Source organism: Pleurodeles waltl, chromosome 6 (assembly GCF_031143425.1).
Source record: "Pleurodeles waltl isolate 20211129_DDA chromosome 6, aPleWal1.hap1.20221129, whole genome shotgun sequence".
Taxonomy (NCBI): Eukaryota; Metazoa; Chordata; class Amphibia; order Caudata; family Salamandridae; genus Pleurodeles; species Pleurodeles waltl.
Window position 1 is genome coordinate 7,210,646 of NC_090445.1, and position 16,889 is coordinate 7,227,534.

At 50.8% G+C, this 16,889-nt stretch overlaps 1 protein-coding gene across 2 annotated transcripts in view; it reads right to left on the minus strand.

Annotated features, from left to right (window-relative positions):
• SLC27A4 (solute carrier family 27 member 4) overlaps window positions 1-16,889 on the minus strand; it is a 216,662-nt gene that overhangs the window by 44,028 nt on the left and 155,745 nt on the right. For both annotated transcript variants that reach the window (XM_069236970.1, XM_069236971.1), the window contains exons 8-10: window positions 14,337-14,546; window positions 13,951-14,077; window positions 8,529-8,666 (exon numbers count right to left, since the gene is read on the minus strand). In XM_069236970.1, coding sequence (XP_069093071.1) covers window positions 8,529-8,666; window positions 13,951-14,077; window positions 14,337-14,546 — 475 coding nt within the window. The remainder of the gene's footprint in view (window positions 1-8,528; window positions 8,667-13,950; window positions 14,078-14,336; window positions 14,547-16,889) is intronic.

Below are 16,889 nucleotides of genomic sequence, written 5' to 3' on the forward strand. Positions count from 1 at the left end.
GCACAATCTGCACTGACTACAGGAGCTCTAAGTTCAGGGAATCAATGCAGGTCTCCCACAGTCTGTGCTGACTACAGGAGCTCTAAGTCCAGGAAATCATTGCAGGTCTCCCACAGTCTGTACTGACTACAGGAGCTCTAAATCCAGGGAATCAATGCAGGTCTCCCACAGTCTGTACTGACTACAGGAGCTCCAAGTCCAGGAAATTAATACAGGTCTCACACAATCTGCACTCACTACAGGAGCTCTAAGTCCAAGAAATCAATGCAGGTCTCGCACAATCTGCACTCACTACAGGAGCTCTAAGTCCAGGGAATCAATGCATGTCTCCCACAATCTGCAATGACTACTGGAGCTCTAAGTCCAAGGAATCATTGCAGGTCTCCCACAGTGTGTATTGACTAAAGGAGCTCTACGTCCAGGGAATCATTGCAGGTCTCCCATAGTCTGTATTGACTACAGTAGCTCTACGTCCAGGGAATCATTGCAGGTCTCCCATAGTCTGTATTGACTACAGGAGCTCTACGTCCAGGGAATCATTGCAGGTCTCCCATAGTCTGTATTGACTACAGGAGCTCTACGTCCAGGGAATCATTGCTGGTCTCCCACAGTCTGTACTGATTACAGGAGCTCCAAGACCAGAGAATCAATGCAGGTCCCCCACAATCTGCACTGAATAGAGAAGCTCTGAGCCAGGAATAGTTGAGACTGGCTCTGCCACAGTCTGCAATGGTTACAGGAGTTCTGAGGCAGGGAAGTAGAGGATGGGTGAGCAGAGCTAGACAATCACCACCAGCACCAACTACAGGGACAGGAGAATGCAAACTGCCACAGTCCTGCAGGGCACATGGCAGATCCAAGAATGGGGGTGGGGGAGGATTGAGGCTATATCATAGTCTGCACGGATTAGGAAGGGGCACTTCAACTGTATGGGTCGCTGTGTCCCACTCTGCCACAGCATGCAGGAATGCCAGCATTTCTGTGCCACAGATAAGTAAATGTGGCTCTACCACAGTCTGCACTGACTACAGTGGCTCAGGTCAGAGAATAAAGGGCAGGTGAGTTAGATCTGCCCTGATGGCAGCGCCTTGAGTCAGTGACATGTGAAAGCAGCACTACAACTGTTTGCGAGGACAACCAGAGCTGTGAACCAAAACCTAGTTTAGCTGTACCACTTCATGCACGGACCACAGCATCTCAGAACCTGGGTACGCATGAGAGTAAGAGTGTGGCTTTAAAGTGCACAAGTAACAAAATGATGTGTGGAATGCTTGAATTAATCTCAGCCACTAGTAACTACTCTAAGGGTGGACTGGCATGCAGCCCAAGTGGTTGCCAATGGCTGAGACTAATTCATGCATCTCTTAAATCACTTTATTTTCTTACAGGAGACTCCCTCGTGATACAGGTATGTTGAAGCATGCATTCCATGTTCACGGTGTCAAAGTATGCAAGCTGCACCCACCGATGAGGCCTAAAGGACTGGAACTGAGATGGCAATGCTTGCACCTCGTCTGGGGGCCCTGGTCTGGCAGTCTGGGATGAACTATTCCAACTGGAGAAGGAACAAGACAATGGGGGTGAAGCTAAACTTTAGGCAGCAACGAGTGCAGCGATGAAGGAAGGATAAACTGTAAATGTGCCACACTCTGCACCGATTACTGTGGCCCAGACCCTGGGAGGCAGTGGATGTGCGAGACCAGCCAGACTCTGCACTGACCGCAGCACCGGAGAACCAGGGGTACTGGGGTGAGTGCGCACAGACTATCTGTAGCACAAGTACCTCAGCCCTGAAGAAGCAGAGGTGTAGAAACAGTGAATGGCTTCTCCACCTCAATGTGCACTGTACTGGTGTAGAGCCTGGGACACAGTGCACAGCTCAGCCACTGTCTGCACTGACCTCAGCACCTGAGAACCGGGGGTACTGGGGTGAGTGAGCACAGACAATCTGTAGTACACAGACTGCTGCACTGAAGACGCGGGGATGCAGACACTGTGAATGGCCTGCTCCACCGCGGTGTGCACAGAGTGTACTGGTGTGGAGCCTGGGACGCAATGCACAGCTCAGCCAGACTCTCCACTGACCTCAGCACCTTAGAACCAGGGGTACTGGGGTGAGTGTGCACAGATAACCTGTAGTAAAAGTACTGCAGCACTGAAGAAGCAGGGATGCAGGAACTGTGAATAGACAGCACCACCGCGGTGTGCGCAGAGTTTACTGGTGTACAGCCTGGGATGCAGTGCATAGTTCAGCCGTACTCTGCACTGACCTCAGCACTCAGAACCAGGGGTACTGGGGTGAGAGAGTACAGATAACCTGTAGCACAAGTACGGCAGCCCTGAAGAAGCAGAGGTGTAGAAACAGTGAATGGCTTCTCCACCTCAATGTGCACTGTACTGGTGTAGAGCCTGGGACACAGTGCACAGCTCAGCCACTGTCTGCACTGACCTCAGCACCTGAGAACCGGGGGTACTGGGGTGAGTGAGCACAGACAATCTGTAGTACACAGACTGCTGCACTGAAGACGCGGGGATGCAGACACTGTGAATGGCCTGCTCCACCGCGGTGTGCACAGAGTGTACTGGTGTGGAGCCTGGGACGCAATGCACAGCTCAGCCAGACTCTCCACTGACCTCAGCACCTTAGAACCAGGGGTACTGGGGTGAGTGTGCACAGATAACCTGTAGTAAAAGTACTGCAGCACTGAAGAAGCAGGGATGCAGGAACTGTGAATAGACAGCACCACCGCGGTGTGCGCAGAGTTTACTGGTGTACAGCCTGGGATGCAGTGCATAGTTCAGCCGTACTCTGCACTGACCTCAGCACTCAGAACCAGGGGTACTGGGGTGAGAGAGTACAGATAACCTGTAGCACAAGTACGGCAGCCCTGAAGAAGCAGAGATACAGAAACAGCAGTGTGCACAGAGTGTACTGGTGTACAGCCAGAGACGCAGTGCATAGCTCAGCCATACTCTGCACTGTCCTCAGCACCGGAGTACCAGGGGTACTGGGGTGAGTGAATACAGTTAACCTGTAGTGCAAGTACCTCCGCCTTAAAGAAGCAGGAATGCAGAAAGTGTGAATGGCTGCTCCACCTCGGTGTGCAGAGTGTACTAATGTGTGGAGCCTGGGACGCAGTGCACAACTCAGCCAGACTCTGCACTGATCGCAGCACCTTAGAACCGGGGGTACTGGGGTGAGTGAGCACAATCTGTAGTACACGTACTGCTGCACTGAAGGAGCGGGGATGCAGACACTGTGAATGGCCTGCTCCACCGCGGTGTGCACAGAGTGTGCTGGTGTAGAGCCTGGGACGCAGTGCATAGCTCAGCCGTACTCTGCACTGACCTCAGCACCTGAGAAGCAGGGGTACTGGGGTGAGTGAGCACAGATAGCCTGTAGTATAAGTACTGCTGCACTGGAGAAGCAGGGATGCAGAAACTGTGAATGGCTGCTTCAAAGCGGTGTGCACAGAGCGTACTGGTGTACAGCCAGAGACGCAGTGCATAGCTCAGCCGCTGTCTGCACTGACCTCAGCACTCAGAAGCAGGGGTAGCTGGGGTGATTGAGTACAGATAACCTGTAGCACAAGTACGGCAGCCCTGAAGAAGCAGAGATACAGAAACAGCAGTGTGCACAGAGTGTACTGGTGTACAGCCAGAGACGCAGTGCATAGCTCAGCCATACTCTGCACTGACCTCAGCACCCGAGTACCAGGGGTACTGGGGTAAGTGAGTACAGTTAACCTGTAGTGCAAGTACCTCAGCCTTGAAGAAGCAGGAATGCAGAAACTGTGAATAGACAGCTCCACCGCGGTGTGCACAGAGTGTGCTGGTGTAGAGCCTGGGACGCAGTGCACAGCTCAGCCAGACTCTGCACTGACCTCAGCAACTTAGAACCAGGCATAGCTAGGGTGAGTGAGTACTGATAACCTTTAGGACAAGTACTGCAGCACTGAAGAAGCAGGGATACAGAAACTGTGAATGACCTACTTCACAGCGGTGTCCACAGAGTACACTTAGTGTAGAGTCTGGGATGCGGTACACAGACCGGCCTCTGTCTGCACTGACCTCAGCACCTGAGACTCAGGGGTCCCGGGTAAGCGAGTACAGATAACGTGTAGTACAAGTACTGCAGTACCGAAGAAGCATGAAAGAGGAAACTGAATGGCTTCTCCAAGCGGTGTGCACAGAGTGTACTGGTGTTGAGCCTGGGACGTAGTGCACAGCTCAGCCAGACTTCGCACTGATTGCACCACCTTCGAACCAGGGGTAGCTGGGGTGAATGAATACAGATAACCTGTAGGACAAGTACTGCAGCACTGAAGAAGCAGCGATACAGAAACTGTGAATGACCTGCTTCACTGCTGTGTTCAGAATGTACTCGGTGTAGAGCCTGGGATGCAGTGCACAGCTCAGCCAGAGTCCGCACTGACCTCAGCACCTGAGAACCAGGGGTACTGGGATGAGTGAGTACAGATAACCTGTAGTACAGCTACTGCAGCCCTGAAGAAGCAGAGATACAGAAACTGTGAATGACTGCTTCACTGCTGTGTTCAGAATGTACTTGGTGTAGAGCCTGGGATGCAGTACATAGCTTAGCTAGACTCTGCAGTGACCTCTGTACCTGAGAACCAGGGGTACTGGGGTGAGTGAGTACAGATAACCTGTAGAACAGCTACTGCAGCCCTGAAGAAGCAGGGATGCATAAACTGTGAACAGACAGCTCCACTGCGGTGCGCACAGAGTGTACTGGTGTAGAGCCTGGGGCGCAGTACACAGCTCAGCCGTACTCTGCACTGACCTCAGTACAGGAGAACCACGGGTACTGGGGTGACTGAGCACAGTTAACCTGTAGTAAAAGTACTGCAGCACTGAACAAGCAGAGATGCAGAAACTGTAAATGACTGCTCCGCCACGGTGTGCACAGAGTGGACTGTTGTAGAGTCTGGGGCGCAGTGCACAGCTCAGCCGTACTCTGCACTGACCTCAGCACCTTAGAACCAGTTATAGCTGGGCTGAGCACAGATAACCTGTAGTGCAAGTACCTCAGCCCTGAAGAAGCAGGGATGCAGAAACTGTGAATAGACAGCTCCACCGTGGTGCGCACAGAGTGTACTGGTGTAGAGCCTGGGACGCAGTGCACAGCTCAGCCGTACTCTGCACTGACCTCAGCACCTTAGAACCAGTTATAGCTGGGCTGAGCACAGATAACCTGTAGTGCAAGTACCTCAGCCCTGAAGAAGCAGGGATGCAGAAACTGTGAATAGACAGCTCCACCGTGGTGCGCACAGAGTGTACTGTTGTAGAGTCTGGGGCGCAGTGCACAGCTCAGCCGTACTCTGCACTGACCTCAGCACCTTAGAACCAGTTATAGCTGGGCTGAGCACAGATAACCTGTAGTGCAAGTACCTCAGCCCTGAAGAAGCAGGGATGCAGAAACTGTGAATAGACAGCTCCACCGTGGTGCGCACAGAGTGTACTGTTGTAGAGTCTGGGGCGCAGTGCACAGCTCAGCCGTACTCTGCACTGACCTCAGCACCTTAGAACCAGTTATAGCTGGGCTGAGCACAGATAACCTGTAGTGCAAGTACCTCAGCCCTGAAGAAGCAGGGATGCAGAAACTGTGAATAGACAGCTCCACCGCAGTGTGCACAGAGTGTACTGGTGCACAGCCTGGGACACAGTGCATAGCTCAGCCGTACTCTGCACTGACCTCAGCATCTGAGAACTGGGGGTACTGGGGTGAGTGAGCACAGATAACCTGTAGTAAAAGTACTGCAGCACTGAAGAAGCAGGGATGCAGAAACTGTGAATAGACAGCACCACTGCGGTGTGCACAGAGTGTACTGGTGTGGAGCCTGGGACGAGGTGCATAGCTCACCCGGACTCTGCACTGACCTCAAAACCTGAGTACCAGGGGTAGCGGAGGTGAGCAAGTACAGATCATGTGTAGTACAAGTACTGCTGCACTGGAGAAGCAGAGAAGTAGAAATAGTGAATGGCTGCTCCACCAATGTGTGCACAGGTGGTGAACAGCCTAGGCAGCAGTGGATCAGTTACCACAGTCTACCACAGAAGCAAGAGCCTGGGAGGCAAAGAGAATACCAGCTCAGCTCAAGGGTCACCAATGAACAGTGCAGCAGTGAGGAAGCAGGAAGCAGAAACTGTGAAGATGCTGGTCTCCCACGTCTGTACTGACCACAGCAGTGGACAGCCTGGGATGTGGAGGACACTTGAGGACAAGGCCTGCAATGTGTGAAAGTGCCTGCTCAGTAGCAGCAGGTTAATACAGGAACACAGAAATAAGAAGAGATGTCTCCACTCAAGGCACATGTCACAGGGGATAATCAGTAGTCATCCCACAAAGGAAACCTTGGAGATATTAGAGAACTCATGTAACTATTGTGTAAGAGGTCCTGTTTACCTGAAACCTCAATGACCAGAGTAAAGCAAAGAACAGTTTAAAATGTTTTTTACAAAGAACCAATCACCCACAGGCATGGGGGAAAAAAAGAAACCTTCATACACTATATGAAAACGTGGGTCCTGTCATGGATAGTTCTGCTGTTAGACACAAACATACTTTTATTACACATGTGAGCCAAACCACTTCCTAAAGAAAGAGCCATATTTCAGACTCCAGGACAAGAACATGTTTGCAGCCAAAGAAACACCATCTCTAGTCAACCTGTCAACCAATGAAACCTCAACACCGGGTGCAGAATACAACATGTCACAAAAAGCCACCTACATTCTTGGCATCAGACAATTAAATTCACGGTTTAACCACACAGATGAGGGACACACATTCTTACCCCTATTAGTAACACCCTCCCATCTGGGTTAACTAGTCACCAGACCACTAGCACTGACCAGTGATGAAGCGCTGTTGGAGACACTGGACGTGGGTAGCAATTCAACCAACCTCATCAGTATTCATAAGGTAGGGTGTAACTTGGAACTCACTACGATTGGATGCCATCACAGGGTTGGTGTCACGATATGGTCAACAGACCAACATGTCCGTGATCACATTTTTAATAAAATCAACTTTTTCCTAATGCGATCCATTTTCCTTAAAGAAAACAGGGGTGCATTTTAAAAGAAAAGTTTCTTTGTTTGAGAATTGGCAGTGGTCCCATGGCCCCCAACAACCTTTTTTTAAACATTCGCAAAAGGGACACGCTGCTCACTGGACATGTACTCATCTGCGAACGGGCTAATGCAGACTTTGAGGGGTCGATAAATGTTCCATGCTTTGCAACCGGATTTCAGTCATAAAACATTGATGCATACCTGAATGTACCTCTATTCGGGAGGGATGCCCTAAATACGCCCTCTCCAAAAGGGGTTTCTTTATGAGTTTCTAAACCCATTTTCGGATTCGGTAACTTGTTACTGAAACAGAGAATGGGTTTAGTACATATTTAAAAGCTATTTTGCATTTCAAACCTTCCGATTTTGCGAACTGCAGGCTTTGCAAACACAAATTAGCTTTGTACATCAGTCGCATAGTCTCACAAAATACAAGCACATTTCCTTTTGACTGAATAACATATAGCCTCAAGTTATATAGAACCTTACAGCTTGGAAAGAAACCCCTGTAATAGTGTTTAGGTGGTATCCTGGCCCCAGAAGGTGCCAGTATATCCTGTTATTTTGCATGAGTCCTCGTTTTAGTAGTCTTTCCTCTACTTAAAAACAGACCTATGCCCTCTAAGAACGGACACTAGGATTACTGTGAGCAAATCCTCACATAATAAAGTGTGTGGACGTCCAACCACTTCCACCTCTACACGCGAGCGCCGACTGCTCAGTATGCAACCCTTACAAGGTGAAGTGTATGAAAGAAGTGACTTGGTTATCTAGCTGAGAGCTTCAAAACAATGTGAAACAACAGCACTCACCAAAAATAGTGCCCAGAAAATCACAAAGACTGAGGGCCCAGAGAAGAGGGCTTACGCCAACACAATCATAACAGGAGGCCACAGACCACAAGCACCACAGTCTACCAGCATCCGTGAAACTTTCTGCTGAAATCTATAATCACCTCCACTAACACATTGCAATGCCAACAATCACATATTGCTCTCACAGCAGGCACAGACCTCTGTCAGGACCCACACCACCGCAAGGTGTCCTAGAGACACCCTTACACTTCTAACCTAACCTCCGCGGCTCGCGAGCACCCACACTGCTCTACCAGCATCCAAACGGTGCTACTGGTGTACGTATACACACACACACACACACACACCCCTCTGGCAGTATCCACATGCTAAATTGCAATGTTCCTTTCACTGCTCTACAAGCACCCTACAGTCCACCTACCCCCACAAACACCAACCCCATCAGTAGCCACCCACTGCTACTCAGCAATGAAACACTTGGCCAACATAGAACATACAGTCTGGGTCAGAATGTGCACATCAGTACCCTACCACCCAAACACTGCTCCACCAGCAGCAGCACAATACTCTGCTAGAACGCAGGACCTGATCTGACAGAAACCAGAGCCCACGTACCACTGAGGTAGGCCATGTCTCCTCGCTTAAACACGTCTCTTCCAATCTTCTTGCTGGTTGCGTTTCCATTCACATAGCCATCGAACCGCCGTAATGGGTCTGACTGCACAATACGTCCAACGAGCTGTCCTGGTTCACCTGGAGGGAGAGAGAATAGTATCCTGAAAGTTAGGCCAAAAACGACACTCACTGAAGCATTCTGAGAGGCACAGCTTGGAGTAAGGACAAAAGCAAATAATGGATGCCAGAAATGTGGTCTTTGGTTGGCAGTCAGGTTACCCCCTGTCCAAGCAAGGACCCTCACTCTAGTCAGAGTAAAGGGGAATCACCCTCAGTTAACCCCCGCTCACCCCTCTGGTAGTTTGGCACAAGCAGGCAGGCTTAACTTCAGAAGCAAGGTGTAAAGTATGTGTACCAACATACACAGTAACTCAGTGAAAACACTACAAAATAACAACACAGGTTTAGACAAATACATAGTATTTATCTAAACAAAACAAGACCAAAACGACAAAAATCCAACATACACAAGTCAAGTTATGAATTTAAAAAGAGTCTTAAATACTTTAGAAAACAGTGAGAACATTGTTAGCGTACAAAAGTAGCTGGGTTGTGTCAAAATAACACTGCACGGACAAGTGTGCGTCGGAAAAGACCAGCGATGCGTCGATTTCTCACTCACAAGCGAGACCGTGCACCGTTCCTCCTGAGGTGGGGTCGACGTGGGTCATTTTTCCTCTTCCGCAAGACAGCGATGTGCGTCAATCCAAACAGGCACCTCAGGTCCGGGCAGGCTTTGTGTTTTTCTGCGCTCAGTGAGGTTGCTTTCAAAATCCGGTCACATGTTATCACAAAACCGCGCTGTGTGGGGTTTACATCGTTATCAGCCTCCGTTAACGGGTGTTGCACGTCGTTTCTCCAGCCACGTTGCATCGATCTTCCAGCTGCGATGCAGGTGGAGCGTTGATTTCAGGCGCAAAGCCAGCGGCGCATCGTTTCTCAGCTGCGTCACAGAGGATGCGTTGAAAATTTCCCTGCCTGGCGGTCTGTGCGTGGATTTTCAGTCTTGGTCTGCCAGCTTCACCTTTCAAGGGCCCAGGAACTGGATAGGACACTACTTGGCAGGAGTCTCAGCAGAGAGTCCAGGTGCTGGCAGGGGAAGTCTTTGATGGCCCTGAGACTTCAACAACAGGAGGCAAGTTCAGTTCAAGCCCTTGGAGATTCTTCACAAGCAAGAATGCACAACAAAGTCCAGTCTTTGTCAACTTTCACAGGCAGAAGCAGCAACTGCAGGATATCTCCACAAAGCACAGTCACAGGCAGAGCAGCACTTCTCCTCAGCTCTTCTCCTTGACAGAGGTTCCTTTTGAATCCAGAAGTGATCTGATTTTCAGGGGTTTGGGTGCTCTTCTTATACCCATTTCTACTTATACCCCTAGGCCTACTTCAAAGGAAAGTTATCTGTTGTTCACAAGATCCTGCCTTGCCCAGGCCAGGCCCCAGACACACACCAGGGTGTTGGAGACTGCATTGTGTGAGGGCAGGCACAGCCCTTTGAGGTGTAAGTGACTCCTCCCCTCCTTCCTAGCATAGATGGCTCATCAGGATATGCAGGCTACACCTCAGCTCCCTTTGTGTCACTGTCTAGAGAGAGGTGCAAACAGCCCAACTGTCAAACTAACCCAGAAGGGAATGCACAAACAAGCAGAGTCACAGAATGGATTAAGCAAGAAAATGCTCACTTTCTAAAAGTGGCATTTTCAAACACACAATCTAAAAATCAACCTCACTAAAAGATGTATTTTTAAATTGTGAGTTCAGAGACCCCAAACTCCATATGTCTATCTGCCCCCAAAGGGAATCTACACTTTAATCAGATTTAAAGGCAGCCTCCATGTTAACCTATGAGAGAGATAGGCCTTGCAACAGTGAAAAACGAATTTGGCAGTACTTCACTGACAAGACATATAAAACACATTAGTATATGTCCTACCTTCACCATACACTGAACTCTGCCCTTGGGGTAACCCAGGGCCTAACTTAGGGGTGTCTTACATGTAAGAAAAGGGAAGGTTTAGGCCTGGCAAGTGGGTACACTTGCCAAGTCGAATTGGCAGTTTAAAACTGCACACACAGACAGTGCACTGGCAGGTCTGAGTCATGTTTACAGGGCTACTAATGTGGGCGGCACAACCAGTGCTGCAGGCCCATTAGTAGCATTTGATTTACAGGCCACGGGCACCTCTAGTGCACTGTACTAGGGACTTACTAGTAAGTCAAATATGGCAATCATGGAAATCCAATTACACATACATTTTGTACAGGAGCACTTGCACTTTAGCACTGGATAGCAGTGGTAAAGTGCCCGGAGTAACAAAAACAGCAAAAACAGAGTCCAGCACACATCAACAACCTGGGAAAAGGAGGCAAAAAGTTAGGGGAGATCACGCCCAGGATGCCAAGTCTAACAATGGGGCTTTAGGCAACAGGTAGGAGCACCGCAGACCAGTGAAGGACAGAGACACCACAAGAACTTCAGGAAAGACATGCCACTGGGAAAAGCACTGCGGTGAGGAGGGGAAGGAAACACCACAAAATGCAGACTGGTAACGAGGGGCTCATGGTGTGACATGGACAAGAGCCACATACCAATGAGGAGGGACAGCAAATACCACATGACCGTCACCTGGGAAGGGTGCGGAGTGACTAGAGGTACCACAGTGATGAACTCTACTGACCAAGGAGGAGGTGCAGCACATACCACATGACCGTCACCCGGATTGGGTGAGGAGTGACCAGAGGTACCACAGTGATGAACTCTACTGACCAAGGAGTAGGGGCAGCACATACCACATGACCATCACCTGGGATGGGTGCAGAGTGACCAGAGGTACCACAGTGATGAACTCTACTGACCAGTGAGGAGGGACAGCACATACCACATGACCGTCACGTGGGATTGGTACGGAATGACCGGAGATACCACAGTGATTAACTCTACTGACCAAGGAGGAGGTGCAGCACATACCACATGACCGTCACCCGGATTGGGTGAGGAGTGACCAGAGGTACCACAGTGATGAACTCTACTGACCAAGGAGTAGGGGCAGCACATACCACATGACCATCACCTGGGATGGGTGCAGAGTGACCAGAGGTACCACAGTGATGAACTCTACTGACCAGTGAGGAGGGACAGCACATACCACATGACCGTCACCTGGGATTGGTACGGAGTGACCGGAGATACCACAGTGATTAACTCTACTGACCAAGGAGGAGGAGCAGCACACACCACATGACCGTCACGTGGGATAGGTGCAGAGTGACCAGAGGTACCACAGTGATGAACTCTACTGACCAGTGAGGAGGGACAGAACATACCACATGACCGTCACCTGGGATGGGTGCGGTGTGACCAGAGATACCACAGTGATGAACTCTACTGACCAAGGAGGATGGAGAGCACATACCACATGACCGTCACCTGGGATGGGTGCGGAGTGACCAGAGGTACCACAGTGATGATCTCTACTGACCAAGGAGTAGGGGCAACCCATAACACATGATCGTCACCTGGGATGGGTGCGGAGTGACCAGAGGTACCACAGTGATGAACTCTACTGACCAAGGAGGAGGGGTTGGAGAAGGTACTAAAGCGATCTGTACAGTCTCTGGTCCTCACCTCCCTGCTCTCTTCCACCACCACGCTGGTCTCTTCCACCATCACCATGGTCCTAATTATTACAACCCTTGCCTCTCCTATCTCTCCCCTGTCTTTCCCAAACCAGCCTCATCTTTTCTACCACATCCTCTCCTTGTAGTGCCCTCATCTCTGCCATCCCCACCCTGGCTCCTCACGTCCATCACCAGCCACAATGCTCCCCTCCGCCACTCACGTGATCGCTCCATTCAGTAATTTTATACTTTTTTTATTCAACCGCCCGGTGTCTGCTACCTTTCATCACTGCCCCATCTCTCCTTTCCGCCACCTAAAGGCGTCTCCCACCTATCTATCTTTATTAGGGAGTCTTGTAAAGCACTAGAAGTACTCTCCGGGGTCCTTCAGTGCACTCTTCCCATCATGATGGTCCAGTTCGGCAGTCCCTTGTGCTGAGATGTCGGTGGTTGCCAGTTGGAACCTCCAGTTGCTACTGAACAAAGGCCTGGTACAGTGAAAGGCGTTATTGCTGTGTTAATGCACAGGCTCTCGATGCAAGATGGGAAGTCCTGTGAAGAGATCAGTAGTACTAGAATGAGGTTTGGAAAAGGTAGGTCTTAGTTAGTTGCTTCCTCAATGCTTGGTGGATCTCTTGAAGCCTTAGGAATACGCTCCAAAGCACAGCAGCCTCACGCTTGCCGATTCACTCTGTTTCTTTCTATTCTAACCAAACCGTTTTGTCAAAGGTGCTTTATGAGATCAGAGGTGACCGAAGGGGCGTAGGTTGTTGAACGGTTGAAATGGGGTGCCCTCCATCCGTGAAACCTGGAGTTTGATGACACAGCCTCAATGATTCTTCAAGTTCACAAAGTGGCCCAAATTGCATCATTCATCTCAAATCTTTGGGGAAGAGGCCCTGATTCATTGAGTCTCCGATCACAAGCTTGTGGTGCGGTCAATAATGTCCTTCCACCTTCCTGTATCCTGGACTTCCACTGTACTGAATTTCTTAACTTCATCGTGTCTGGACTCCATCTGCTCCTCTGCAGATCTCGCCAAGCGCTCTCTGCAATGGAGCAGACTTTCTGCTGCTGCACTTTTTGCCCATTTGAGATCTTCTGCTGGCCTCCTCACCTTTCCCAAAATACCTAAAGCATGTCTTGGAGGAACATTTTGTCCTTGTTGATGGTAAAAACTGGAATCCTCTCAGTTATGAGACAAACTAGATTCTATTCTTCAAACTGGTTTACCATTTCGGTCTAAGGCTCAGAGTGGCATTTCAGGTCAAACCCACCACCAGCACACAATGCTCCGGTGTCCTTTCAGCATTATAATTTGGTCATTCATGCTTTTCTATCAGTCTCTGCCCTGTTGCTTCTATGATCCAGTTCATTTACTTCTTACATCACCAGCCTGCTCCTTTCCACCACTAAATTTGAGCTCTATGCTATAACTATGGGGGTCCTGAATCCACAGCATCTCTCTTCCATCACTCCTTGGTCCTTCTCCTTCCCTTCCAGCTTTCCATGGCCTTAACACTTGGAGCTTTCTACCCATGAACCTTCCCTCTCTCTTCATTCAGCCCGAAGCCTCCCACTTCCATCACATGCATGACACTCTCTCCTAAATCAGCCCATAGCTTCACCGTTCCACCACCGAAGGTCTCTGCAGAGCAGCACATCACCCCTTGTGCCTCACCTGTCAAGATCCCCTCCGCCACCTCTCCCTTGGTGGTCTTCCTGCAGCTTCTCCTGCACTCACCTGGTCTGCAAGGGATACAGACACCATCAGGCCCCCGGATCAGTTCCATTGTCTCCTCGTCAACTTTCATTAACCGGATCGGATAAACGAAGGGGAGGATCCGGCTGTTGAAGCCACAGGAGCCCACCTTGAGCAGCAGAAAGAAAGCAACAAGATCACATCATGTGACACTGTGATAGACTTGCATCAAAGAAAGACCCAGCCCCTGTTTCCACACGCGCCTCAGGACTGGAGCAGAAGACTCAAGATTCCACCTAAACACATGTTTCCACCACTTGAGGTGCGAGGGTTCTAGGTCCCAACCTAAGAAAGCATTGACTGGACTGATTGGTTCCCCAGAGACCTGCTCGCCCCACCCCAGCCCACCAACCATGGTCCACACTCACGTTGTTGTCGAAGTTGCCCAGGCTGCAGTTGCACTCAGTGGCGCCATAGAACTCGGCCACCTGAGGCACACAGAAACGCGCCATGAATTCCCGCCAGATTGATGGACGCAGCCCGTTGCCAAGCGCCATGCGCACCCGGTGCCGCCGCTCCACATCACGGTGCTGCTGGTTCAAGAGGTAACGGCATATCTCACCGATGTACTGGACAATCTGGGAAAGAAAAAAAATAGAATTACTGTCAGTGGGGTCATATGCCTAACCTGGAGCGGCCTTCACAAGAAGAGCACCACCCTATCATGAGGTGGCCCCTAACCTGGAGCGGCCTTCACAGGAAGAGCACCCCCCTAACTTGAGGTAGAACCTAACCTGGAGCGGCCAACACAGGAAGCACACCCCCTAACCTGAGGTGGCCCCGTAACCTGGAGCAGCATACACAGGAAGAACACCTCCATATTCTGAGGTGGAACCTAACCTAGAGCGGCCTACACAGGAAGACCACCCTTCTAGCCTGAGGTGGCCCCCTAACCTGGAGCAGCCTTCACAGGATGAACACCCCCATATTCTGAGGTGGAACCTAACCTGAAGCGGCCTACACAGGAAGGCCAACCCCCTTTCCTGAGATGGCCCCCTAACCTGGAGCAGCCTACACAAGAAGAGCGCCCCCCATCCTGAGGTGGCCCCTAACCTGGAGCGGCCAACACTGGAAGCGAACCCCGTAGTCTGCGATGGCCCCTAACATGGTGCGGCATACACAGAAGGGCACCCCCCATCCTGCAGTAAACCTAACATGGCGCAACCATTAACCGCCTGTAGCACCCACAGGGAAATAGAGCCCTAGACTGGTACAGCCCCTAAGCAGGTGTGGCCCCCACAGGAAATGAGTACCCGTAACCTGGTGTGACCCCCACAGTAACAGTGTACCCCTAATCTGGTGTGGGCCCCACAGGAAACAAGTATCCATAATCAGGTGTGACCCCCCCACAGTAAGAGTGTACCCCTAAACTGGTGTGACCCCCCACAGTAAGAATGTGGCCCCCACAAGAAATGAGTACCCTTAACCTGGTGGGAAGCCCCAGAGAATGTGTTCCTTTCATATGGTGCAAAACCTAACCTCATGCAAACCCCAAGAGGAAAGAACTCCCCCCCCCCCCCCCCCTTCTTGGTACAACGCCTATCCAAGTGCAGCCCCCACAGCAGGAGTGTATGACCTCCACAGGAGGAGTGCACAACCCCCACAAGAAGAGTGAACTTGTAGCCTGATGCCCCCCACAATCTACCTCGAAGAGTGCACTACTGACAATGTGACCCCTCTTTGGTGCGACCCTTAAAGATCTCAACTAACCCCTAACCTGGCACTCCCTAACATGAGGTACCTCCTCAACCAGTTCAACACCCCAAGAGTGTGCGTTACAACCAGGTAAGACTCAAAAACTGCGCGTCCCCAAAATCTGGTATCTCCTGCAGGAAGGGTGGCACGTGTACCCCACAGAAGCGTGTCTTTATCATGCTGTGACCCAGAAAGAGAAAGGGGGTAGCTCTTACCAGAAGTGACCTCATCAGAGGGCGGAGTGTTCCAAGGTGACAGGACCTCACCCACAACACGGTAGCCCTAACTTGAGGTGACCCAGAAAAGATGTGACCCCGCACCTCCCCACCCCAATAGAAGCAGCAGTCCTCTAGTCTAAAGTGAGTCATTAGAGCGCCCCCTAACGTAGAGTTAATAACATGTGACCCCGATAGGAAAGGGCTGAGAGTCGTAGACAGTATGGGGGATACCTAACCCCAGGTCACCCCACATGAAATAAACTATTCCCTGATTCTCACTAAGCGAGGTTACACATATATTTGTAAGGTGTATTGAGAAACTAAACTCTCAAAAATAACATTTCCCTCAATTTATTCAACTTCAAACCCCTCCGGACACCAGCAGGTGGGACCTGCGAGTCAGCAGAGCTCGAAATAAGACGGTGTTCAGGAGTGATCCTGCGGCGCCCTCTGCAGGCAGAGCAAAGAACTGAGGACTCTAGAAGAGCTGGAGCACAGGGAGCTGGAGAGGGACACGCAGGGAGGAGGGACCAGAGGCCCACACTGAGGGACATGAGGAGTGAGGAGAGAGAGAGAGATGACCAGAGGCTTACACTGAGGGACATGAGGAGAGAGGGAGGACCAGAGGCCCACAATGAGGGACAGGAGGAGAGAGGGAGGACCAGAGACCCATTCTGAGGGACATGAGGAGTGAGGAAAGAGAGAGAGATGACCAGAGGCTTTCACTGAGGTACATGAGGAGAGAGGGAGGACCAGAGGCCCACAATCAGGAACAGGAGAGAGGGAGGACCAGAGACCTACACTGAGGGCCATGAGGGAGGACCAGAGGCCAACACTGAGGGACACAAGGGGAAAGGGAGTACCAGAGGCCCACACTGCGAGACATGAGGAGAAAGGGAGGACCAGAGGCCCACACTGAGGGACATGAGGAGAGAGGGAGGACCAGAGGCCGACACTGAGGGCCATGAGGGAGGACCAGAGGCCAACACTGAGGGACTCAAGGGGAAA